Source organism: Sinohyriopsis cumingii, chromosome 1, assembly GCF_028554795.1.
Source record: "Sinohyriopsis cumingii isolate HCF-2022 chromosome 1, ASM2855479v2, whole genome shotgun sequence".
NCBI lineage: Eukaryota > Metazoa > Mollusca > Bivalvia > Unionida > Unionidae > Sinohyriopsis > Sinohyriopsis cumingii.
This window is the reverse complement of record NC_142961.1, coordinates 71,609,511-71,637,328: the sequence shown is the minus strand read 5'-3', so window position 1 is coordinate 71,637,328 and position 27,818 is coordinate 71,609,511. Positions and strand designations below refer to the sequence as shown.

General features: G+C 35.5%; 1 protein-coding gene across 2 annotated transcripts in view; it reads right to left on the bottom strand.

Annotated features, from left to right (window-relative positions):
- LOC149807097 (valine--tRNA ligase-like) overlaps positions 1–20,694 on the bottom strand; it is a 90,571-nt gene extending 69,877 nt beyond the window's left edge. Inside the window, exons 1-3 of one of the 2 annotated variants that reach the window (XM_089961934.1) lie at positions 20,303–20,694; positions 10,285–10,351; positions 2,243–2,343 (exon numbers count right to left, since the gene is read on the bottom strand). In XM_089961934.1, the coding sequence (XP_089818060.1) occupies positions 2,243–2,343; positions 10,285–10,351; positions 20,303–20,515 (381 nt within the window). In that variant the 5' untranslated portion in view covers positions 20,516–20,694. The remainder of the gene's footprint in view (positions 1–2,242; positions 2,344–10,284; positions 10,352–20,302) is intronic. The other variant, XM_089961942.1, reaches the window with a different exon arrangement.
- Positions 20,695–27,818: the final 7,124 nt, after the last annotated feature.

The following is a 27,818-nucleotide window of genomic DNA, read 5'->3' as shown; positions in this document are numbered from 1 at the left end:
CTTTGTCCAACACAATTTATTTCACACAGTATATGGGCGTCAATGTTATGTGACAAAATGAGCATTTCTAAACATGAAACATAGTTTTTCAAAAGCTGCGTTATTCAGCAACATAACAGACTTATTGCCTTCAGAAGAGCTAGGTGTTGCCTTCTCAGCTTTCTTTCTTAAACCTTTCATCACTATGGACCGGTTTTCCGGTCCAGGGGAAGTAAGTCGGTAAACACTATGGACCGCTTTACCGGCCTGGGGCAGTGTTCTTCTCTAAAGTTATAGTACCGGACTATATAAATTTTAGGGGTATCTCTAATAACTTCGTACTTGTAATGTAGATATTATATTTGGATTATCTCGTGAGTTTAGCTTGCATACAACTAGAAATATCAAACAAAGTAGGCACTTTTAACAAGTTTTCCGAATGGTGAAACTTGTATCCAAAATGGCAGAGTTTGAAGAAAGATCAGATGAGAGTGAAGTGTCAGATTTTTAATTATCAGAGGATTTTACCAATTTCAACCTAGTAAAGTTGGATGAAAATGAGAATAGTCATCTGGAGAAGCAATGGAAATGTGCTTGTGGGTGACAGTGATGACGATGATGAGGACTTTGAAGGTTTTGAACCGGAGGAAGTGTATGCTCCACGTAATTTTGTTTGGACGAAGTTGGAAAAACCAAAGAGATTTGTTTCAGTTTTCTGAGAGAGTTGGACCCACCCGAGTGTTAGATGGCTCCAGGAAAGCTTTGGAATATTTTCAAATATTCTATTCAGATGAAGTTTTTGGAAACATTGTCCATTTAACGAATTTGAATGCGATGATCAAACGTGCCAGAGGCGATACAGATGTGTGGACAGATCTCACCTTGGATGAAGTCAAGGCATTTTATGGAATTTTAATTTCTACCTGTCAAATACCTGAAAGAAAGACTTGTGTTGCTACTGGAATTATTCATGAGAACATCTAGGGTCAACTGAACAAGTTTTGGGAACTTTCTAAGTTTTCTAAGTTATATAGATAATTACTTGTAATTTACCTGTTGTGTTACCTGTTTGCACCTGTATTTTAACAGTTGTAACAGATATGCACATTTTAGTCAATTAGTCATAAAATTTGATTTTTAACCTTGATTTTGACACCTAATCCAGCCAGATATCTTTAAAATTGTCAAAGTTATGTTATTTCAAAATTCACAAGTCATTTTGCTTTACAACTCCAAAGTTACTTAGTGTTGAGAACTCTATGCCCCCAAAGTAACTTAGTGATGAAAGGGTTAAGCTATTCCTTTTGTTACTCTCTGATGAGTCATGAGTACTTACTCTGTCAAAGTTAAAACTTTTGCAGCCAACTACAAATGTTCCCACTGTGCCATATGCAGAACAAATTGAACATGTCATCTCATCCTTCTCCTAGCCATGCAGATTCCTGCTTCCAGGTATCTTGGAATTTTCATTCTCTTTTGGTTTTCTCATACAAATGTTGCAGTGCAAGTTTCTCATCTTTTTGTTTTTGGCATTTTGTGTGGCAGAGAGACATTATCAAGAAATCTCCGTATTTTTCAAACATGCAAAGACACATAACAAATAAATCAATCACATCAACGCTTGATGCTCTTATATGATTAATGAAGTTAAGTGCCCAAACGATAATGATACTTTGGTTTAAAAGGTTTAAGCATGATCTTTGTTTTAACTTTGTTTTGCTTTCATTTTTGCCATGTTTGACATGTTTATAATTAAAGGAAAGATTTATATAATTCTATAATATGGGACAGATATATTTTTATTTTTTAATATCTATAATTTAAAATAACAAGCCACACAGTCCACCCAGATTTAGGAAAGTGGTAGTTCCTCTGAAAATTAGGTGGCCTCGGCAAGCAGACCTGCAATAGTGTCGAACCCTGATTGTAGTCACTTCTAGCAACAGAAAAATTGGTTGCATCCCCGTGATCACTAATTTTAAAAACAATATACTCAATTGTTGATATAGCAAAAGCAATAACATCACTGAGCCCAGTATACCTGATGGAACAAGTGATTGAGAATAGCTGACTAAAGATTGCCTTCAGTGTCCTAACAAGGATCAAATCCAGGACTGTAAAAATGCATGGAAACCAAAGAACTACTAAGTCATTCAAGTATGTAAGAGCATTCCATCTTTATAAATACCTGAAATCCTGGAATTAGATTTTCCAAATAAATAAACATCAGATGAATAAAGAATGAATAGGACTATCAACTTACGGCATACTCAGGCTTGAAAAAACCAGATTTAACCCACCATTCATACCAGGCTGCCTCCACATAGGCTGGGTTGTAAGAGTCTGGCATAGAACATTTGGTATCTGAAAAATAAATCATGGGAATTAAAAGACAGCTAAAACTTCTGTAACAAGGCACTCTATATGCAAATGGTGTAACATTACACTCCTTGATTATAGCAGTAGAAATACAATCATCTAACTATTGTTTCCCTTTCTATGAAAATATGGATGATATGATCAGCGTTTTAAATTCAAGAATTACTTTTTAAAGTTACAGTGAAAATTTTAAATAAGGATTCTTGCCCACAATGAGAAAAGAGGGCATGACTAACAAAGAACTAAGGTTCTCTTATAACTAAGATCAGCCTTGTCAGCTTTTAATATTTTTCCTGAATATACCTATCTTATAAGGGTACTTCACAGAACATGGGTATTAGTCAATACTGTGTTTGTAATGCAAAATGTCATATACAGCTGAAAACATTAAATGACATGTATCAATGTTCTCTATATACAAGCGACATGTTCTGTTTCTGTGCTACGGTGTATCCATTCATGTGCAAAATGAAGTTCTTTCCATTTTTATTTATCAGAAATGACACTTCTCATTAGCTATTCGATTCTAACACTGTCTTCAATATGGTGAACATTTTCTTCTCCATTATAAGGTTTTTGCATCAGGTGTCAAATGGTTCTCAATTGCATCATTGAAAATTGTTTTCTTGGCAAGATTATTCAGTGTATACCAAAGATTTATTTTAGTAATGTACAGGATTCTCAATAGATTTCAAAACTGAAGAGTCATTTAACCCGTGACACCAAGATCTCAACAGTCAAACCTGAAATCTCCAGAGTCATTTGTTTTTAGCACCATGTTGAAGCTGGGATTGTTGTTATTCATGGAGCAATCTGTCTCATGTTCAATAAAGGGAAACACTTACTTGCACAGCTGATACTTAAGATTTCCTACAACTTGAGGAGATGTATTCTCCTTCTTACAGTTCTTATTTTGAAGACTGGGGGGTCAGAATGGCCATTACTGACAGGTCACTTATGAGACTGAGACAAAGCAAGAAAAAATACTTCTTAAGTCTTTGTCATTAATTAGTATGAGCCAGTATATTTAATGAAGAAGGAAAATAAGTATATCTTGTAGTTCACTGCCAAGATTTAAAAACAAACAAACAAGCATTTTAAATTTCATTCACAAGATCAATGACGGTTGACCACTGATGTCATTGTTATTAAGATTCACACTTGACACAGACATGAACTTGATCTTTCATAAAAAAAGAGCTGAAAAAAGTTTAAGGGGGTTTGGGGGTCCTTCCCCAATGTGGTCTTGAGGGACAACACCCCCAATCCGGGGGTCTATTGGGCCAAAGGCCCCTGTTCAAAAACGCATTTTACACTTATTAAAAAACTGCTCCTGGTGTAACTTATGATCATAAAACAAACCAAATTAATCATTTGAAAAACTAAAAAACTTACCAAAAAAATTCAACTTGTCTTTAATAATTTCACAATATTTATAGTCACATGAATTTGTTCCCCAATACTATTGATGATGAAGTTATTGAAATCAACATGCATCGTGAAAATGCATAGGTTTGAATTTCCATGTGTCAAAAATGGGTCAAATTTAAATTCCATGCATCAAAACCTTATGGCATGTGTCAATGAAAATCCTGAATGTAGTGTAGTTGGTTTTGTTATTTGTAGTTAAAGATACTGAAGTTACTATTACAGAAATATTTCTTCTTCATATTCAGATCAGAATTGGTAACATTAACCGAGTTCATCTACATTATTCCTGTAAATGACAGTTGTCTTCATTACTGGAAAATATGCATGAATAACAATATGTATGTAGTGACACAGGTGTGTGAGAGTGAGACAGAGAAGAGAGAGTGGTAAACAATTTATTTTGCATTAGCATATTTTTATTTATTAATTTTCTTAACACTTTGGTAGTTCCTTTCCCTTATTATAAATCCAAGAGTACAGTAAAGTGATCAAAAAAGGAATATTTTTATAAACTAAATTATAATGATAAAATTACACTTCAGTGTACAATCATTTGTTTTCATCAAAGTGATAACATGTTTCCTTGAACAAACATATCTATATATGCAATCACACAAACACTATCTCACTATGTGGAATACCAACACAAATATACACTTGCCATTTCATGAACATAATATTCATGGATCAAAATAATTCTGCTTCTTCTCACCGTTGTTGCATTTCTTAAATTAAAAGGATGATGGAAGTATGTACAGAGTAAAAAGATAAATGCATGTTCTCATTAATTAGCAAACAGATGGTCACATCAAATTTGAACAGAAAGATGCACAGAAGCATGAACAGAGTTTTGGACAAATAATAAAACTGTTGAATGAATAACTGGAAGGTAGCATGTGCACACATTCCAATGATTCTATAGCATTCATTCAAATAAGTGAGAGACCAATTAAATCATCTCTCTGAGAAAAAACACTCAAAACTGGATGGAAGAGATGTAACTAATTTTGAGCCAATTCATTCAATTTGGAATAGGGGAAACCTCATGATGCCCCAAGAAATGAACTGTTATAAAAATCGGCTTATGAACACAATGGATCAGAAATATGGCACCATGGAAATATTACTATAATATTTCCACCTTTCCCACCTTTCAGTCACATTTTTTATTTAAATGCCCATTCTTCCTACTTGTTCTCCCCCCAGTACCATCACCATATCCCATGGCACATCACATTAAATCTGGAATGGTTTTGCAGTATCAGCAAAGTTGTCACTGATGCCTTCTTTTGCTTTTTTTAAAAGCTGTAAATACAAGCTGAAAATACTTTAGATGCAATCATTATCTTCATTATCAAGGTTACGTTGGCACATGATATATATTTTGCATTGCTTTTTGTGTTATTGGTGCTCCAGTTCTTAGTGATGCAAGTTTAGAAAAGCAGTCTTCCAAACCCATACACTATTTGAACCCAACTTTGCAAACAGCAATGGGGTGGGGTGGGGCTTGGGGTCAGTGTTCTTAATTGTACTTTGAGTATTACCTGTTCATATTTCATGCAAAATACTTTCACCACATTCTCAATGGATATAATTATCCATGCAGAACGAAATCATTCAACTGACTTGTGTGGTTAATCAGAATATCTCATATAAAGCCCTGATGTCAACCATTGTCCAATTGCTCTATCAAGGTCATCTTTGCTGAATGAATCAGCAGAGTTGGTTCCTTAGCATCTGAAGCATGTATGCTTTATACAGTGCCACTTAATATGTTAAACTAGTCATGCATTACTTACAAGTTTTTTGGCCAAAATTATTGTTAGGTCAGTCTTTCCATGTAATCTCACCTCCGCCAACTGGAATTTAATCAAAGACTCAAAAGCCACCATGGACCACCTTTGATCACATTATTTCTTACAGCACCTTAGAAAACATACTGCATTTGGCCTAAACTCTGCAGATTACAACAACAAGATGATCATTCACAGCTTGTAGCATACACTTAGCCTTAATCAAAATACTCAGCCATGCATCACTGCACTGGTATCAACAACTGATGTAACAGTTCCAGTCCTAGTAGACTGATTCTCATTGGTTTTTATAATGTGTGGGTTGAATGTGAACAAATATCACGTCTTTTCATATTTTTTTAATGCTGATTTTCAGATATCAGCTATAAAACACTATGTGTGGTAGATGGCTTTAAAAACTATTTTTGTCCTAATACCAGTTAACAGCTATCAATAAAAGTACAGTAAGTAGACAATCTTCATAAAAGTAAGGGATATACATGTGGATAAATATTAAACTCCAACAGTCTTTCAGCAGCCTAAAAATAAAAGTCTGCATTTTGTCCATGTGATCCAAGTTTTCACAAACAAATTATACTTCTTTGTTGACAAGCCCAATAAGCACTTCACTTAGAATATAGGAGGGGCAAAAATTAAATTAGAAGGACCCCAGGCATATGGCTATTGGATTTTTTTTTTTAGCACTGACATGTATATTTAAGAATTTTCTTCATTAAAATTTTTTTAAATACTTTAGATGGGAGTACTGACCCCAGTACATCAGCATGAAATATGCTAATTGTTACCTTGACAACACCGACACAATTACAAAACATTTATATTTCATTCTATCACTTGAAGAAAAAAATATTATTTCTTTTCAAATACAGGACTTCCTCGAATAGTATGTTCACTCCATTCATACTCATTTTCAGTCATTTACAATTGTTATTCCATTACATGTATATCTAATAGTCAATCAAATATGTCATTCATCTCTACTGACGAGTTGCTCCACACTCTACTTAAAACATATTTCACTCTCTTTATACAGCTATCCCCGCATTACAAAGCACTTTAGTACAACCAGGGCTGAGCAAATTTTTTTCTTAACCACTAGTCCAGGACAAGTGGTTTCAGAAAATTCACTAGTCCCACCTTTCTCTTCACTAGTCCCAACTTACTTTTCACTGGTCCCAAAATTTAGGTAATCACTTGCCGAGATTTTATGAGGCGTATGTACTTAATCCATAGAAGAAAAAAAAAAACACAAAATCATATACAACATAATTATTTCTTAAAAGAATTAAATTTTTTAAAAACATTGGCTGTTATACATTTGGCTTCTTTAGGTTCATGTATATATGTTTTAGCTGATGGATTTGAAAACATGTCCATGTATATGTCTGCCACCTGCACCAGTACTAAGCCAGCAGTTGATAGCTGTGTCTGGGTTAAAGTCCTCAAGCTCTGGTCCATTTGCAGAAATGTTCATTAGCATTTGTAATCTCTTTTGGTTTAAGGAATTCCTTAAAGAAGTCTTGATTAAGTTCATTGAACTAAATCCTCGTTCACGCTCAGAAATAACTACCACACACTCAGTATCCCTCCATTTTCAAACAAATTTACAATCGCCGAATCGCCGTTATTACCTTCCTTGTGAAAATAATTTAGCAAACTCATTTTATCCACAGAGTAACTATCAGCTTGCTTGACAACTACTTCCAAAGTGATCATAACATCAATTTTCTCTTTTAAATACGAACTGAAACAGCTCATTAATTAGCATAACTGTATCGCTTCAAACACAATATCGCACGTGGAAGTTAATCATCTGTATAATCAATTATAAATTAAAGAATCATTACTGTCATTTAATCAGTTCATAAAGGAAACCAACACTGATGTCGGTAAAGTACCTTTCATTAATTTAATTCCACTGACTCGCTGGATTAAAATCATAGTGAGCCACTCGTTATGATCTAGACTGAGTAAACTCATTGCAACAAAACCACTTAAAACACTGCCAAATGATCATACTGGCTTTCTTTTGCTTGACGTGTTTTGATTTGCTGATAATTTGGTCATTTAGCCCAATATGCAGTCAAGTGGTAACAGGATGTAAATGTATACACGAAGAGGGATAGAATAAAGTATTCAGTATGCCCAGAGGGCATGATTGGCCAAATAAAGGCACATATAGTGATTAAACATAAAAATAAGAACTAGCCCAACTTTTTTAAAACGCACTTGTCCTGAACTAGTGACTTGAAAATTTTTACTTGTCTGACTTCAAAAATTACCAGTCCAGGACGTTGGGCTATGGGATTTGCTCAGCCCTGCCATTACTAGAATATGTTTTTACAGTCACAGTTTAACTCTAACAAGCCTCAGTTGTATAAAATCATGTTTAGAAATTGTATTCCTTACAGGCTACTGGTCACCATAAATTACCCATGTCTCTAATAAGCCATAAATGTCATTGGTCAATGACTGCCCCACTGTTCAATATAAGACTGACGGTGATGTCATCCAGTTCTTCCTAGGTGCCACGAAAGAAAACTAAGATTCCAATCAACAGGAAGTAGGAGTGTCCAGTACGACCTGCTGGAAACAACCCATGGTGTTTCAATGCCAGATATGCATTTGAGAATGGACTGATGTGGATAGAAAGCATGGACGCTGACCCCCCCTCCCAAAATTTTGATTGATTGATTGATTGTATTTTTACAGCGCATCAGCACTGCTAGGCTATTTAGCGCCATACAAAGGGTTATATATAGAATTATTTAAAACTGATATAAGGTTTCTTATCAACCAGCAATAATAAAATCAAACAGTTAAAAGCAAAATGATAAGATGGTAATATATAAAGCTTCCCGATCAACGTGGAATGTAAATGGTGTGTGTTAATGAAGATTTAGATGTAAAGGTATTGAGTATGAAGGATGGTATATACATTACATATAAATACTCAAGGTCATAACATAAAAGTTATATCTAAGAATAAATGTTTACTTCTTTCATGAACTTTAGAATACAAGAGACATTTATTGCATAAAAAAGTTCCTTCATATCATGCACATTATAGAACTGATTGTGTGTAGGTTGGAGACCGAAACACTCTATCATAAAGTGCTTAACAGTGAATGGTTCGTTGCAAGAAACGCACTCTGGTGGGTCTTTGCCTTTTAGCATGTTGGAGTGGGTTATGTAAGTATGACCAAAATCATCCATCTGAGAATTATTCTAGACTTTGCTATTTAGAAGAAATAAGAAAAAACAGTCTCAAAACAGCCTAAAATCACAAAATACTTCCAGTAGGAAATGTATATCATGTGAGTGAATAGACAATGGTGTTTATTCTACTTGGATTATTATTTTCTTGTGAACAAATATTTTTCAGACATCATAGAATGTTTAACAGATTACATACATTTAAGTTTGTAATTGTTTCTGTTTCTGTGTGTTCTGGAATTGCTAAAAATGTGCTGCACATGATGTGACTTCACTCAGTCACTACTCATCATATGTAATCGATATTTTCTAACTGGATCAAGATTTTTATTGATAAAAAAATGACATGATGTCAGTTTGATTCAAATTTTGTAAATCTCCACCAACATATCAAAAGAACAAAAACAGTATAAAACACATAATTTTTTCATATTTCTTACTTTAATTACTCATATTTTATTAATTCTTTTTAATTTTTTTTCTTAAAATGAAGACATTTGTTGTTTTGTGATCCTAGGATGATCTTCTGATGAGCAATGAAGAACAAATATCTTTACTTTTAATATAGAACACTTTTATGGACCAATTTAGTATTTTCACATTATGTCATCATTAGTCTTTACTACCACTTGACGGGTCCCTGAGTGGCCGAGTGGTCTAAAGCGCTCTCCGTTACGGATTTAATGCCATCTCACCTCTGCCTGCATGGGTTCGAGTCTAGGATTCGGCTAATGTGGGTATGTGAGAAAGCTTGCCAGTAGCTTCTCGTAGGTCAGTGGTTCTGCCCAGGGTTTTCCCAGGTTCTTCCTCCACCATTAATACTGGCCACCATGCATAGCCTATCATGTGCAGTAAAATAGCATTAAAAACCCCATAACAACAACAACTACTACTACCACTTGACAATAAAATGCAGTGAACAATGCATGTGCTTTGTTAAATATCACCAAAAGGGTATACTTCTGCAATTTTCAGTGCTGCACTACCATTTCATTTCATGATCTCATGACATCAGTTCATAACTATAATCTCATAGGGGTACTATGTTGAACTCTTAGCAGAATCGTAACATTTTATGATAGATGCAAGTCTATAAAAATGTATTTTTTTAAATCACATTTCAAGGCAGTTTAAAGGGTAAAGCAAAACAATCTTTGTCAAACAATATGGATTGGGCTTGTTATCAATCAAGGACTATATCCCAGTGAAAACTGAGTAAAAAATGAGGGGTGAGGAGCCTATAATCAAGCATGAGCCAATCACTGGAAAAATACATTTCTGAAAAAGATGTTTTGTGACTGTCTTAAAATTATTGAATTCAGTAATACTGAGTATATATCTATGGGAATCTGACATATTTAGTCAAAGTCAATCCCAACTTTTTCAAACACAAGTCTATTTCTCAAAGGATTTGATGTAAAGGAACAATGATCAGCATTACTATTTAGACCAATAAAACACATACCTTTCTTTTCTCCTGGAGGTGTATCTATGTCATATGTTACAATTTTCCTCTCTTCTTTCTTTTTCTGCTGTGAATAACAAAGTACTAAAATTAGATAACGTGAAAAAAATTCTCAAAAGCTGGCAGTTTATATAACATACAAATCTGATAAATCATGGCAACAGAAATTGTTCCTTTGCTTTCAAGTACACAAAATACTAATCAAATTAATCCAGCAAAATGAAAAGCACTCTCAAGTGTTTATGATTCCTACAATGTTGCTACCTGGACAATTCTTTTCAAGTAGGGAGCATGCAAATTATGTCAGTAAAATGGATACACTTCAGATTGTTTCTTGCTTCAACAATTTCTTCTTTTCTTTGTCATGTATGTTTTTGTGAAAAGTATGAAAAATGTATGTTTTATTTGTCTTGTGACAGCAATTAGATGTTCACTGTTATATAATCTGAAAATATATCAAGAGAGGAAATGATTTTGTCAGGTGGCATTAGCTATTTGTTGCAGATAATAATCAAAACCAAACAACTTTTATATAACTGAATGGGGATTTAGATGGACAAGATATGGTTCATAAATGTGGTACTCAAATAGCCCCCAAACCCATATCAACCAATTTAGATCAAAGGCAGTTGAAGATATATGTCAATGCTTAAGATTACACTTGTATCAAACCATTGTACTAATATGTTCAAGATATTTCCAATATTTTCACAGCAGTAGCTGTGTAACTTCTTTGCCAGATCTACAGGTATAAGTTAAGGGCAGTGGTAACTGCTATGAAACAAAAAGGTTTACTTTATCAAGCATGCGATCAAATTTTTCATTTACATGTGGTGGTACTGTGATAATTCAAATTCTCAATAAGGCCAGCAAATGTAACTGATGAGCCACAATTAACCCTATTTTTGTTGCTGCAATACTGTTTCACCTTTATATGAATTAGGCAGAAAATTACATTTTAGTGACTGGCAACAGTTTTAATGTAATAGTTGGTAAAGCAACAATGGTAAACTAGTTAAGTGGAATACAGTGAGTTGGAGTTATTGTCTATTTGGTATAACATTCAAATAATACTGAATGATTGTAAATGACCAACAAAACAATGCATATCTGACATAGATAAAAAAATGAAAAGAAAATGGATGAAAATTAAATATGGAAATTGATTTCTACCCCCTATATATACCAACCTAATTTCAACCTCATCTACTGATGTTTGATAATAGTACCTTAACAATCTGTAAGTCAGGAACTCTAGCATCTAGCATGATGTTTGAATGAATATGCCAATCATCAAGTTGGAAAAAAGTTCTTTGGTACATTGTCTCAAGACTTGCATTCATTAAAGTACGGACAACACCATAATACACCAGAATAAATGAGTCGAAGAAAACACAATGCAGTGTATTAAGTAAGTAATACAGTTGAAATCAATACAAGTTTAACAAGCTGTGCTTATTCAAAGGGTTTTACACATTTTATAGCAAAGAGAGTCTATCACAAAGCAATACTCACTGTATTCAACAATTACATTTCAATGGTATCATAATTACCAGTTAAAGGGAAAAAGAAAGAGTGGCCAGATGTCAATTTTTTCTCTGTAGGGCCAGGGATTTTACAAATGAAATTATTAAAATACTGCATGGGGTCAATATAGTGTTTCCCAAAGGCCAATTTATCATCAGTGCTTCCCTTTACTCTTTTCCACTCACAGTGCCTCTTTTTGTTTCCTGCAAACGTAAACAGTGGCTTATGTACTCAATTTAGTTTCAATATTTTGCATGATCATCAGAGGCAATATACATGCCCAAAGCTTTTACTATATATCAACAAATCATAAAGTAGGTCAATTATAATTAACGCAATAATGCATAAAGGCCTTTCTTTATTGGAAGTGAACTACTCATGACAGCGTGTATACTCCATGGATAATGTTTTCACATGTAGTTGAGTAGATATGATTAATGGGATCATCTTTTCCAATAAGAATTATCTTTGCAATCATTGGCATATTTTGTTTGTTAGATGACACGCTGAATATTTTTTTCACTTAAATATCCACGTAGTTACAATTACCGGTATTACAGTTACAATTATTAACATGGGATAGTTCAGCACTAAATCAAACCTATCAGAAAGACCGTTGTTCTCAAGTTTGTAACTGATTTTGACTGTTGAAAGTTAATAACTTAAAAATATTCATGTAGCTTGTTGTTCCAAATTAAAACTACAGATCAAATAGAAAATCCCTATTTCCATTTTAGCAATAGACAACATTCTCAAAAGGACAAAATCAAAGGGTACACTACTAAATGTTAGCATTCCTTTTCAAAGGTATATCAAATAAACAAGTAAAGACGCAGATCTTGAACTACAATAAATTAAATCATAGCACATCTAAGTAATCTGAAGGATCCAATGTTTTTGCAATGAAATGAAAATAAAACATGACAAAAATCATGAATTCCCAATTCCATCAAAATTCATAAACTTTCACAAACCTTTCAACAAATAGTCATTTACATGAACTTTCATGAACATGAAATGGCCACCTGAAATTTCACAATTTTCGATTCAAACCATTACTATGTTTATCTTTCCCTAATGAAACATATACCAAAAAAAAGGAAATCAACAGAGAAAAAAAATGCATTAAGGATTTTACTCCTGTAACATTTTGGGCAGAATGCAGAAGATAATTTTTCGTCTTTCATCCAACAAGAATGATATGACAAAGATAATACAATTACTAGTTATCTAATATATAATGTTAACATTAAAAATGTGTATGCTCACTCTCTCTCTCTCTCTTGTCTCATCTTTTATCCACTCGTCCCTTAAAATTTCTGTACAAAGATGCTTAAATTCTACATTTAAAACACTGAACTTTTATATCTGAGCTTTACAACGTCTCTCAAAAGTTTCACAGTTTTACAGTAATAATAATAATAAAAATAATAATACATTGTATTAAGGGCACTTTAAATGCAAATAATTTTTATAAGAGCACATTATTTCATGATGAATTGTGTTCTTGTTAAAAATAATAATAATAATAATAATAATAATAATTCACGACGAAATAAGGTGCACATTTGAAAATGATACAGTAGTCCCCCTCTTGAACGCCCCCCCCCGACCAGTGGCCACCCACTCTTTACAGCCAGAATCCGTTGGCACAGATTAGTTTGTGTTCAAAAGTACCCCTCGTGAAAGGCCACCCAGCTAATGCAACCAACATATTAGTGCAATAACATAAAATTTACCCCTCACAAGCAGCATCATTTTATTTTAAAATGTATCCAGAACCAGTGTTTTATTCATAACGTGTGTCAAATAATAAGATTTCGGTTTCCTGAGTAAAGCTGTACAAATGTCACTTTTGCCGATTATGCCGATACAGCGTATAGCCGATTTTTAAAATTGCTGATACCGATTATGAGACAGATTATTTCATTATTATTTGTTTTATAACAACGACTGGTTCAGAAACATAACCCTATTAGTGTAATGCAAGCAGTATTTTGCCATGTGAGTTATAACAAGGTTTATGCAGTGAATTTAAACTTCTATACAAAAACAAACAGAAACCAGATAAGAAGTACAATGCAATTTATAGAAAATAATGATCACGCAAACATAAAATTTGAAAAACTTAAACACTAACAAAACTTATAGTTTGCCAATTCAAGACATAAATGAATGAAAATGTATGAAGCTAGTCTTTTAACTTAACATACAATGATGCAGGTGGCCATTACTAGATTTTAATAAATGACTAAAAAATGTTAATAACAATAGACCAATAATAATTAAAATTAATAATATGCATGCTTTAAGACTAAAGTTAGACGTCACTGTACACTGGCTGCAACTAATACTGAAAGCCTAGTTGATGTTGTTGTTGTTTGGGGTTCAATGCCATTTTTCAGCACACGATAAGCTATACATGGTGGCCAGTATTAATGATGGCGGAAGAACCGGGAAAACCCCTGGAATGAACCACCGACCCACAAGAAGCTACTGGCAGGCTTTCTCACATACCCACATTGGCCAAATCTGAGACTCGAACCCATGCAGACAGAGATGAGATGGCAGTGAACCATAACGGAGAGCGCTTTAGACCACTCTGCCACTCAGGGCCCCGAAAGCCTAGTTGAGGTAGGTTGTATTTAAGCAACTGTAACATTTTTCCCTTCTCACCAAGTAACAATCCACGACGATCCAAAAAAAATCTGACCTGTGCCACTAAACAGTTGCTTGCTCGGAACACTTGAAGCTGGTACAGACAAATAGCGTTTAGCTAATCTGGCCAAGTAGGGGAACTGAAACCTGTGAGCATTCCACCAGCCATATATGTCTTCTTGTGTCAGCAGAGGGCTGGCCAGATACAATTCAAACATCGCATCAACAGCGACGACCACGTGGGATGTTTCGTTGACGGTACGGACAGGTTCATCATAGCCACAGAAAACAAATCCCAGAGAAGTGACATTGATGGTCCAGTAGCATTTGTTTCAGTTTCAATTTTTCTTGGTCAGGGGTTCATCCTGCTTGTCAGCTGATGCAACTATGATGCATTCTGCTCTAAGCCATTCTTTGGATCTGGTCACAAATAATTCTACGCTGAATAGGCGATGTTTGAATCGTGGATCTAAGATGGTGGCCAAGACAAGCCTCTTGTTGCTGGCAACGTCAGCAAAGCATGTGTTCAGTGACGTCAACATATCACGGCACATTGCCTTAATACCTTGACTTGCTTCATGCCCTCGAGCCAGCAACATTCAGAGCATTTTCAGCATAGGAAGAATAACGGACACTGATTTTTGGCTATCACTTAACTTCCTTGGTAATGTCCGCAGATAGGTCTAATGTGTCCATAATATTGTTAATCAAGACACACTGTTGGGCTGTTAGACTAGGCAGGTCACAGAGTAGCGTAAGCCCACAAGACTTGTTTTTATTCATATAATGAAACCAACATGTTGTATGCAGACATCCTGAACAAGTTTCCTATGGACAACACCAAATGTTTCCTGCTGCTCTTCGAACTGCTGTTGTGCCAGGATGGAGTGCCAGAACTTGCTGACTATGGATTGTGAGATTGCCAAAACATCTCTGACAGCTCATTGCGACAGAATGCCATCACTGAGAACGAGCTGCAGCATGTACAAAAATGCTGATGCTGTCGAGTTCAGCCAGACGCATTGCTTTAACCATGTTTGCACCTCCATCATGCAGAAGAATATGGATACGAGTTTTGGGAATGTTGTATTCCTCGTATAATTTGTCCAGTTAGCTTGCCAAATATTCTCCTGTGTGTGATTCACTGAGAGGCGTTGCTGCTAAAATTACCTGTTTCCGCTGAAAAGCTTCCATCAGCCAGTGTGCTATAAGACTCAACAAGACTATGCTGATGGGCAGGTCTGACCATGCATCAGAGATTAAACTAAGGTCAGACTGGGCAGAAATTTAATCACGCACCTTGCTTTGTATTGCCTTATGCATGTCAGGTATCAAAGATGTGGAAAAGCACTTCAGACTTGGAATTTTATAGCGTGGTCCTGCCTTGGCCATCAGACATCGAAATCCAATGTCTTCAACAGTGGAAAATGGCTGCACATGTACTGCCATGAACTCTGCAACAGCTTGGTGCCAACCAATAGCTCCAGGGTCGTCGCATGCAAATGGCTGCTTCCGGTCCAGCATGGCATCAATAGTCAGAGTACGTTGAGTTGCTGCAGCAGCTGAGGTTAACTGCGCAGCATCCTTTTCTTTTTTATCTGCCAGCAACTGGCCATGTTCAATGATGTGCATGCAGCGCAAGTGCTGGACAAAATTAGATGTCCTTTAGTAGTTTTTAGAAACCTTTCCACCTCTGGAAATGCATGCTTTGCAAAGTGTGCAATCTGCTTTGGATTCATTGACTGCATTTACTTTGAAGTAATTCCAGACTAAACTTGAGGGTTTCGAATTCGACATTATGCATACCGGTAGGCTTGGTATTATATTTAATAGTGTACAGTCGCTAGTAAATATGAATAATCCAATCGATTTGCGCTTTTGAAATAATGTTTCAAATCAAGTAAGTTACTACTAAGTTGTCCACGTGGCTGGATGGATGCAAGAACCAAGCTGCGAGTCGTGCACTGAAGCAGCTCAGCAGTTGAGGTAATGTCGCTGGCACTGGCATACCAATATCAATGCTGCATAACTGTAATGTCCATTGTCATTGACCTTGCTTATGAGAATTGGAATGTGTATTGTCATTGACAACCACCCTGGTGGCCTAATGGTTAGATCGTCCGCCTCGGATATGGGAGGTCGTGGGTTCGATCCCTGGCCAAGTCATACCAAAGACTTACAAAAATGGTACTAACAGCTGACTCGCTTGACACTCAGCATTAAGAGGTTAGTTTTAGTAATGGTCGGCCTGGTGTCAGGATAATGTGACTGGGCGGGACATCATGCTACATGTCTGCGGCATGATACCCTAGTACTCGACATCGTAGTGATAAGACTGAAAAATTGTTAAAGCTACGTTAAAAATCCAAATCTCACACACACAATATTTGTATGTCAGCATTCAGAAACTTCAGCATGCGACCACTATTCATTGATTAGCAGCATTACAGGACTGGCTAAAGAACAGATTAACTATAGTGAGTCATAGTTTTGTAGTAGTTGGAAATATCGCTAGCTATCTAATCTGCCTAGCTATCAGCTAATGTGTATGCTGAAAGTTGGGATGAGTGCATGAATGGTATCGATAATTTGTTGTGTGCAGACAATCAGCAGTAGTTTACAGCAAGTGTGTTATAAAGTATTTACTTTTAAGAATATATTGTCTTTCAATTAACCCCCAAATCAAATTTTTATTCCTTAATTTCCACTATTTAATTCTGATTTAAAATTCAAGCCTGTCAATTGAATGTTATGGATGAATTTGTATTTTGGAAATTTGTTTACATCGGCACAGATTATTTCTGCCAATACTGATTGTTCTAATAATCGACCAGATTATGAGTATAACTGCTTAATCGGTACAGCTTTATTCCTGATGTCAGGTTTTCATTACTGAAAGAAGTGTTGACTAAAGTACATGTACCACTAAGGTTAATATTATATCATTTACGCCTCACGAGAAGCCACATTTATTCCAAAAAGATGAGGACTCAAATTTTAATCTATACAAATGGGTAAGTACATGTAATTCGATTAGCCTTACTGCTGTGTTATCCAGTTTGGTCACTGATAATTGTTAAGATTACAATTATTGAACAGTAGTAACAGCTGAGAAGTGGTAGTATCGATGTACAATATACAAGTCAGCAGGAAAATGGTTTGATAGCCTTCATGGCTTCCCTTAGTAAGCTGTTGAGCTTGTTAACTTTGATAATTAGTGGCTATTGCTATTGACAATAATTGTCAAGATTACAAATCCTAATGACCGTGAGGTCAAATCTGCGCGATGTTAATGGTACATAACGAAGACGTTTTGGCTTCTCTCACTTAGTGTAAAGAAATGTATAAAAACAATAGGGTACCAGACTACGACTAACGAATCATGTGACAAGATCACTTCCTTTAAAGACACATGGCAATTTGTTTAAATACATAAAAAAATTTTTATGAGTCTTGTAGTTGGCAACTTGAATAACTTACTGCAAAAAGATCAACATGTCACAGAGGGAAAGAAAATTCTCAAGATATAAGAGCAAGTGAAAGTAATTCAACTGACTGAAAAAGGGGGGGGGGTCGAGGCTCCTTGCAGAAAACTGTGATGTCGGAAAGACTCAGATAAACAATATCGTGAAAGATAAGGAAACAATTCGGCAGAAGTGGGAAGGTGGAATGGATGGAGAAAGGAAGATTGTTTTGAATGGTTTTGCACTGCACGTGCTAAGAAAATCAGATCTCGCTAGGATTTTAAAACTAGGAGTCCAGGACTCATATTTTGGTAAAAATAGAAGTCCCACCATCAAAAGTTGCAGTCCCTTCTTTCTACAGAATCAACACAAACGTGAGTGCATCTATTTTTAGATGGAGAGGTTTTCGCAATGTAATCAGTCACTATAATATAGCTTCAGTACAAGTCCATTGACAGGATCGCAAATTTTTGGTTTATTTATTTGTATAAGTACTTGTAGTAATTTTAGGAAAATTAATAGTATCTAATTTGCTGGTTTTTCCCGTATTTTTGCAAATACGTGTCAAGTCAGAAAACAGGTTAGACCTTAAAGCGCAGTTCACGAATTCCACAACAAGCACTGTCCCATACGTTTCTGACCTATATAATTTGCATTTTAAAGTTAAATCTTTAATAAAATAGATGATTTAAGAAAACAGACAATCTAATAAAGTGGTACATCCCAGACTTAGCGAAGTCTGCCATTATTTCCCATTACGCCTACTGGTTCACTTATAGTTTCAAACTAATTTTATGACGAAATAGTGTATAAGAGGCAGTTAATATATATCCAGATCACTGATTCTGATCTTAAAACACAAGTTTGTATGTTTTATCATCAAAGGATATCATGCAGGAAATTGATAGTTGCTACCTTACTCAGAAAAGGGTTATTGGTCAATCAGCTATCAAAACAATGCTTGTAAATGGGCAAGAGTTTGTTTGTCAACATAACTGATATAAAAACTAGGCCTAGCTACTGATGCCTTGACGAATACATTTCGCTACAAATACCAGGCTAAGGCGAGGGGCATTAAAAAAAATATGGTATGGTCAGTCAATGTACCTCTTAAATAATCACTGGGCGAAGTTGTTTTTACTTTCCTAACAGAAGGTGAAGTTTGCATTTTTAGGTGACTTGTCAAACACTTACAAATGGCATTTTGTCTAAGTCGCAACATGTCTTGATTCTGAGGTCACGTGCACTGCTGATTCCATTACATTCGGAAATGAGCACAACAATGAAAGCTAAAGTTGTTTATTTGATGTACTTTTATAAATGACCACATGTACATCTCTGGGTCTTTCTGCCTCTGAATTCAATCACTCTAAATATCAGTACATTTTCCACCCGGCTGCCAGTCAAAGCCTTTGAACTTGCCGCCCAGCTACTGCATCATGTTCATTTTTATGTACTCTTATAAAATGGCAACATGTACATCAGGGGTTCTTTCAGTCGTTGAATTCTGTCACTGTAAATATCAGCACAGCTAACTGATCAACACATTTTCCAACAAAGCAGGTGGCTGAAGCTGGACTAGCAAGCATTTGACTTTTGCCACACACCTATTACATGCGAACAGAGGACTCCCACCTCAGTGATTTTCTGCGTCCCAGATAAAAAATTGGCGTCCAAATACATAATTAAGCGTTTCCGAGCTCTCTGAAAATTCCACACACCAGTCGAGTGATCCAAGAAAAGCAACAATTTTGTCAGTTGAAATGGGATACGACGACTTTACCGCAAGTAAAGGATGGTTGCACGTATTTCAAGTCTGACACAATATTAAGTGTTCTGTCCTTGGTGGAGAATCAGCTGATGATAATAATGAAGTTGTCGAAGATTGGAACAAAAGACTAAACGATATACGCAGGAGATATGACAGCAAGGATATTTTTTACTGGTTTGTTTTTTAGACTTACCAGCAAAGTGACAGATGATGTGAGCTGTAGCATAAAGACAGTTTTAAAACTATATTAATGGTTATTCATAACATTCTTTTGAAAATGATGAAACTGTTTTACATTTATTTCACAACATGTGATTTTTAAATTAAAATATTAAATGTTTTAGAAATAAATGTACTTGTGACTTTCTTCATATGTATTTACTATTTGCATTTGTCATCCCCCTCAAGAAAGGCCACCCTCATTATAAGGCCTCATAAGAGGGGGACTACTGTATATTCACTTAAAGTGCTGCTTCCGTGATATATATAATACCCAATTAGTACCCCGTCAACGAAGGACGCTTAGGGGTATTAATTTCAGTACTAAACGACCTACTATATTGTACATCAGACAACATAAATTTGCATGTGACTCTACCTCTTCATCATTCGTGGTTTTTTTCTTTTGCTGCTTCTGTGCCTCAAGCTTCTCTTGTTTTGCTTTGAATTTTTCAAGTTTTTCCAGCCGTTTTTTCTCTTTTGCCAATTCTTTTTCGCTCTTAACTTTCGGAATACAATTCCCGTCAGCCTCGTCAGCACCAGGAGTATTGCCAGAGGGAGCCGGCTTGTCACAGTTCTGAACGGCTGACATCACTAACTCGTCTCAAAATATACTGATGAAACTGAAAGAATTAAGAGAACTTTAAAATAAGTTTAACTCGGTGACGCTTTTATGCATTAATCTTATCTATTCAAGTTATATCGTGATTGCAGCAGCGTTGCAACTTATTGCATGAGCCGAGAAGTTCCAATCGGAATATTTCGGTTTCAACTCGGTCTTTCCTAATATCCTAGACCAGATTGCACAATAAAAACTGTACTAGACCAGGGTTTGGTTATGGGTCGTTTAGGTCCCAAACCAGTTTTCGGCCTGTAACTATTCAGCCGGGGTGTTTCGGCCTATTATAACAACCGTAACAGTTCGGCCCACATATGTGGAACGTTTCTGCCGACCATATTTAACATAGTATATAAAAGGTGCACGTAGGTTTAGTGATATTGACAGTGAACAGTTGTGACTAACAGCAGAGGAGGTGAACAGACCATTTGATAGAATATCCATTTTTGAAAACTAAGGCTTCCTAAGAAAAATTTTAAAAAATCCTGACCAATTAGAGAAATTATCCCGCTTTTTCTCAAATTAAGTCACTTTATTTTTTATCAAACTTTAATGTGTTTTGTTTACCCGTATGGACATTTATTTGAGGTCGCACCTCCTCTGCTGCTAAAATTATTAACCAAAAATTTTATCAAGACCCACACGATATCTTATTCTGGGATCGTGTAAATTAATTGTTATAAATCCGTGTGGGGTAGCTTGTGCTTTTGAGGAGAAATGTTTAAATCTAGTTATGTCCATATCTCCTGAACTCCAAGTCTGATGGATATTTCGTAGCGTGTGTGTATCAACTCCGTTAAATACAATTAAAATGTTACAGTTATCTCTGATCACTTTAGGTAATTTGTGTATATCGTTGAGTGACGTAAACTACATCTGTGTTTTTTTGTCTACCCCGAGAAAATATTCTGGCAGGATTTGACTGCATGTCCAGCATTACATCATCATAAACAACTAAATTATTAATAAGTCCATCTAAATCATCAACACTCGGCGCCTCAACAATATCGGTTATAAAATCAATGATATCGTTGCTATATTCATTTAACAATTTTGCATTTTCATTAAAATCTTTAAGTACATTATATCATCTCTGATCATCAACTGATGGTGCAACTAAATACAGTTTGTTCCATTTCAGCCATCTCATTATTAAATTAAGCAATAATTGTGTCTTTCCACTTCCAGACTGGCCTATTACAATCATTCTAACATAATTCGGTAGCGCTGGATGATGTTTTACTGGCTCTTGCTTTCGTGTCACTGAGAAATCAATAACATCCATAATATTATAAATATATATGAATCTATATTGTTTGCGTTGCAGAGTTAAAACTTCAACCACTGATTTATCCACTGTTACAACAAAAAATAAAAGAATAGCATACGATGGAACATGTGCAATACGTAACAGAATTTTTTTCGTTTTTACCCAGAATTCAACATAAAGACGGTGGTGATATTGCTACATTAATGTCAAAATTTCCAGGAACTCCTTGGGCTAAATAACCTGGAGAAAAACAACTTCCGGGATATAATTATTGTGGTACTGGTACCCGACTTGATATCCGACTTGATAACCATGATCAATCAAAACCTGTTGAATATCCAGTAAATGGTATGGATAAATCAGATCACGTTCATGATGTAGCATATAAAAGCAAAAACCTACAAGATAGACATATTGCAGACGTAAAATTAACCCATTCGTTAAATTCTATAAAAAATAAAAATATCAGAGAATCATTAGCTAATTTGGTTGGTACGATCTGCGATGAAAGGTAAACTAGCATTAGGTGCTGGTAATTAATTAATCAATTATTAAATAATGGAATCAATTTATTATAGTCCAAGGGGATACTGGAGAGGTAGAGCAGCAATTAGTAAACTCGCTGAAGCAGCAGGTATCGAACGTTCTTCCGCCGTAAATTGGTTAGCACGACAGGCAACATGGCAAATTTACCTACCACCGCTTAAACGAATTCAGCATGCACATTTTGATGTCAGCACTCCTAATGAAGTTCATCAGGCGGATATTTTATTTTTACCACATGATACTATTCAAATTTGGAGACGTAAAATAGCGTACAAATACGCGTTAACTGTCGTTGATGTTGCAAGTAGATATAAAGAAGCAGAGCCACTATCAGCTAAAACAACTGCTGAAGTTGTATCTGCTTTTGAGCGAATTTATCAACGAGGACCCTTACGATGGCCAGAACTATTACAAGTTGATCCTGGCAAGGAATTTCTTGGTGCAGTATAATTTCTGATGAAAAAGCACAATGTCGAAATTAGACGAGGACATACTGCAATTCATCGTTATCAGGCAATTGTTGAACGATTTAATCGAACACTTGCTGAGCGGCTATTTGGATATCAGTATGCGAAGGAAATAATTCAGGATACGAGATCTCGCGAATGGGTTACAAGATTACCAAGTGTGAAAACCGCGTTAAATAATGAAATTACTCGTGCAACTTCTATGAAACCCATCAAAGCAATTACAAAAAAGTATATACCAATAAAACTAAATGATTTTTCAAAACAAGCAGTATTAGGTACCGGTAATATTACTGTAAGATATTTATATGAGCCCGGTGAACTTGAAGGCGGTAAAATAAAGGAGCGACTGATCCTATTTGGAGTGTGACGACACATAAAATATCTAGCGTGGTAAGATCCACGGGTAGACCTGCAGTATACAGATTAGATTCAACTGCTCCTCAGCGTGGATTTGTACGCGAGCAATTACAAGTAATTCCTGAAGACACACAAATACCACCGCGTTCACTTAATTAGCGCCTCTATATCGATTACATTCAAGACAGGTCAACATCACATTTTCGCGTGTATGACCAAACTTACTATTAATTCTGTCTACGGCAAATTGTCTTGGATCCTTACTCGAGTATCGCCACAACATTAAAATATTACAGCTCGCACAATGATCATTCTGTTGAAGTTTCAGCATCATTATAAATTCAGCATCAAGGCGAAAGTGGCGTTTATTTTTTTTGTCACACTGTTTATAACCGGCTAATTTTATTCTGTTTATATCACCTTGACATTTATCGAGGACATCGCCAGTGGTTTCTGTAACGTCTATAATAACCCTCCGCAACTGAGATATTTTTCTAACTCTAGACACTGCGAGATAAACCAGATATGACCATTCGATACGATCATCGACGATCCAAACTCGTGTATCAGAAATAGTTAACCCCTGAGATGAATGAATCGTCATCGCGTATCCTAGCGTACACGGATATTTGTTTATTTTTAGTGCATCTCCAACAACATTGACAGGAACCAAAACAAAATCATTTAACACGAGATTTAGTTTTTCTGATGATCCTGGTATATCAACGTCGATATTCTGCCGTCGCGTATCTGCTGGTCGATAACACAGCAGCACTGGTAATTCTGGAAATTTTTCTTTATGTAACATAAATAATTGCTGTTGAAGTGTATCACGAACTATCATACTACTTGCAACTATCAAATCATTTGGTCTCCACAAATTCCAGAAATTGTTAATAGGGGTTTCTGAAATTACTTCACGCATTATTTCACACTGATCTTTTTTCGGTTGTAGTCTGATTAACTTTTTAACTTCTCTTAATTCTGGATCAAGTGCTCTATGATCATCAGTTATTTCTTCATAATAATCAATAAAATTCCTCAGTCATTCGTGTGGAGACAATCCTACAAAAGGTGGTGGTTGACCATGATCGCCGCACATTATTACAGCAGTATTTTTTGTTAATAACCAATCAAGAAAGGTTTTCAATGTTTCTAACGACACTGTACATATTTCATCCCAACCGATAATCTTTGGAATATACTTCTCGCCCATTCGATCAGGAGTCCATTTATAAGCTGTGATAAGTACACAATTTAGTATTTCTTTCTCTCACTTCTCTTGCAAGTCTGTGTGTAGCGTTAAAACGATTATATCAACAGAGTTTGACGAACTCTGCCGAAATAATTCAATCACGCGAGTTGTTTTACCGGACCCCCTGGTCGATTAAGATAAATTATTTTATGTCTAGCTACGGGACCATACACTGACGGTGCAGATGATAACTTTATTGTCTGATATTTTTTGCAATAAATATCTCTGATTTCAACGTCAGCGGATTCAGAATATTCGAGTATATTCTCCTGTTTTATTATCCATTCGCCCCGTGATGCATAATTACCAATATTTAATTTTTCCAATAATCCTGAATATATTTTATTGATATAAAACGAATCCGTAGCGAATCTGTTTATCATAGATAATACATTTATAGATAATAGATTTAGCAAAACGTATTCGAGCATTGACGATCTTAAATGAGTAAACTGCGATGATTCACCGTCCATATAGCTCACAATTGTACCTAATTTGGTTCCATTTGGCAAGAAAGCTATTTCTCGACTTATAAACGTATTTTTCTTCGTTGTATCAGCGATTATAAAATCTAACTCAGCATCGTCTATAATTAATCATGTACAATGTAGTTTATGATCATATGATCCTCCCTGCGTAAATTTACCGATTATTTTTCTGCCGAGATCTTTTGCAGTTTTATTTTCATAATCGGTTGAATCAGGATTTTCATAATCAGAATATTTCTTTTGTTGTCATAACCAAACTTCTTTCTGTGGACGATAAAACATAATTGCTTCACTTATTGTCAAAAATATCAGTATTTTTACGTCGAGCATATATCGTAATAATACTGTTGGAGCCCACATTTTTTCTGAAAAATGTTTGCCAAACCACGCATAACAAATTGAATGAAGATCTTTAGCAAACTCGAATGACTCGATACAAGCGAATCCAGTCAGGTCAAAATCCGGTAATGGTCCATTTATCGATACTCTGGTCATTTCGTGCGTCGGATGACCGAATCTTTTAAAATATGCAGAACATTCTCCCGTGCAAAGAAAACTTCCCGGAGTACATGCAGCCATATCAACCGAGATAACCTCTCTGTGATCGTATATAGTATTCCACAATCCACCGTGTCCGTATTCGACACAACTCGATATTATATCATTAATAAAATCAAACCGAGATGGTTTCCACGAATTTTTCTCTCTAGCAAAATCATCCGCAACTGACGGAACAGTAAAACAATTACTCAGCAACTCGTTAGTATCATCAGTACATCGCCGTGCATGATTTTTCACTTTTGTGTGAAGAAAATCTGTTCGATAAATAACGCCATTAGGTCGCACAAACTGATCAAACTTACTTTCTTCTTCCAAATACTTACATATGATCTAATCAATTCATCGTCATTTTCAGAACTCTGAAATAACCATACTGACACAGGATCGTTTTTACTTATTTCATTAATAAAATCAAAAAATATCTCCTTGGTAAAATTTAACAGTTCGATTTTGTGGAAACATTGTTACTGCATTAGTCCAAGCATGCGCATTATAATCAATAATTTCAATCCAAGCTCCTTTTGATTTATATTTTGATTCGTACAAAATCTCTCTGGTTATCGATTTTACTATTATTGGGAATTTTAGTTTTCTTCCTAGCTCAGCGAAATCTTTGATAGACGCTCCGGTGTCTTTAACTATTTCTCCACACTCGTTTATTATTTCATGTCTTTTGTCCGTTAGACCGTTCGGCTACACAATTCAGTCTTGAAAATTTCATCGGTTTCAGATTATCAATGCTGGGTTTTTCATTTATCGGATAAATTCCATAAATAACTGCTGTTACAGGATACGCTCATTCATAATACAGTTTGTCAATACCAGTCAGTATTCCTGGGTTGGAATCTTTACTCGGTATGGCAATTTTTTCGTTATGAAGGACAGGATCATATTTGTCACGGATAATCCAATTATCTGCTTCTGCTAATACAAAACATTTTATTTTAAAAAGATATTTTCGATTGTCGAGATAATTAATGATAGTTGCCGCTCGTTTGTCGTTCATCGTAGCATCGACACCATCGGTGATTTTAAATGTTGACCGGACATGAGATGCGCCATCTTTGCTAAATTCCTTCTTGGCGTCGTGAATTTTATTAAACAAACTTTTATTCGTCGGATCAACCAGAGTTTTTACTGGTAAGTCAGGAAATATTCTATCAAGATTAAATTTATCTTTAGAAGGCTTGATCTTGGATAATCTCTCAAATTCGTTCATATTATAATCAAGACAAACATTTAAATTGAAATATTATATATATAATGACTCAAGCAAGGGATAAATGCAAGTGGCTGATGATAGGTTCCTTGAGACCTTGTACCAAAGCATGCGTAAAAGAATTCATAGGATATCATTTGCAAAGTGTTCGTAATGGAAGTTTAGAACCTAAACCGTGTTTGAAATGTGGTGTTGGAGTTAGAGGGAAAACACAATTGTGTGCACAATGTGGTGTTAAAAAATACAGAGAATTTAAAAGATATTATGCTAAAAAAAATAATGACAGCGACAAGGTTAAAAAACGTATAGAAGATTATCTAACTATATTCTCAAATTAATGATTTAGACAAATTATATTTAAACAAATAATATTATTATATAAATGAGCCAAGAATTTGTAAACCATCCTATAATAACGAATTATGAAACAAATCGTGATGGTGTGATTAGACACTGTCGACTAAAAATACCAGTTGGTTTTGTCACTAATACCGGTTATCTCATGTTCACATACGAAGGCAGAAAAAGTATTGCTGTCATCGAGTTATATTCGAATGTTTCAACGGATTAATCGAGAAGGGTCTTGTGATCGATCATATTGACTCAAATCCCCAAAACAATTCTTTAGCAGCAGGGAAGTTGAACAGACCTTCGTTTCCAGACCAAATAAACCTTCCTACGCGAACTTTCTCCGTAGAAGCCTCGGATTTCATTTTTACAGCCTTCTACTGAAGCTAATTTTCATGCATTTCAGACCGGATGCATCGGGTGGTCGCGCCGTGTGTGTTAGTAAATATAGCGTCCAGGACAGGAAAAATAAAAGTCAGGGAATAATTTTTTGTGTTATTTTTTTTGTTGCATGGTGGGGCTGCTTTTTCATGAATAAATTTGATCAAGACCAATTCGATACCGACTGCGTGGATCATGAAGATTTATCGTGATGAAACCATGCGGCGTTGCCTGAGCGCGACTGAACAAATTTTTAAATTTATTTATATCCATGTCGCCGTTGCACCAGGTCTGATGAATATTTCTCAGCGTGTGTGTGTCTACGCCATTGAATACCGATAAAATATTACAATTGTCCCTGATCACCTTTGGAATCTGCGT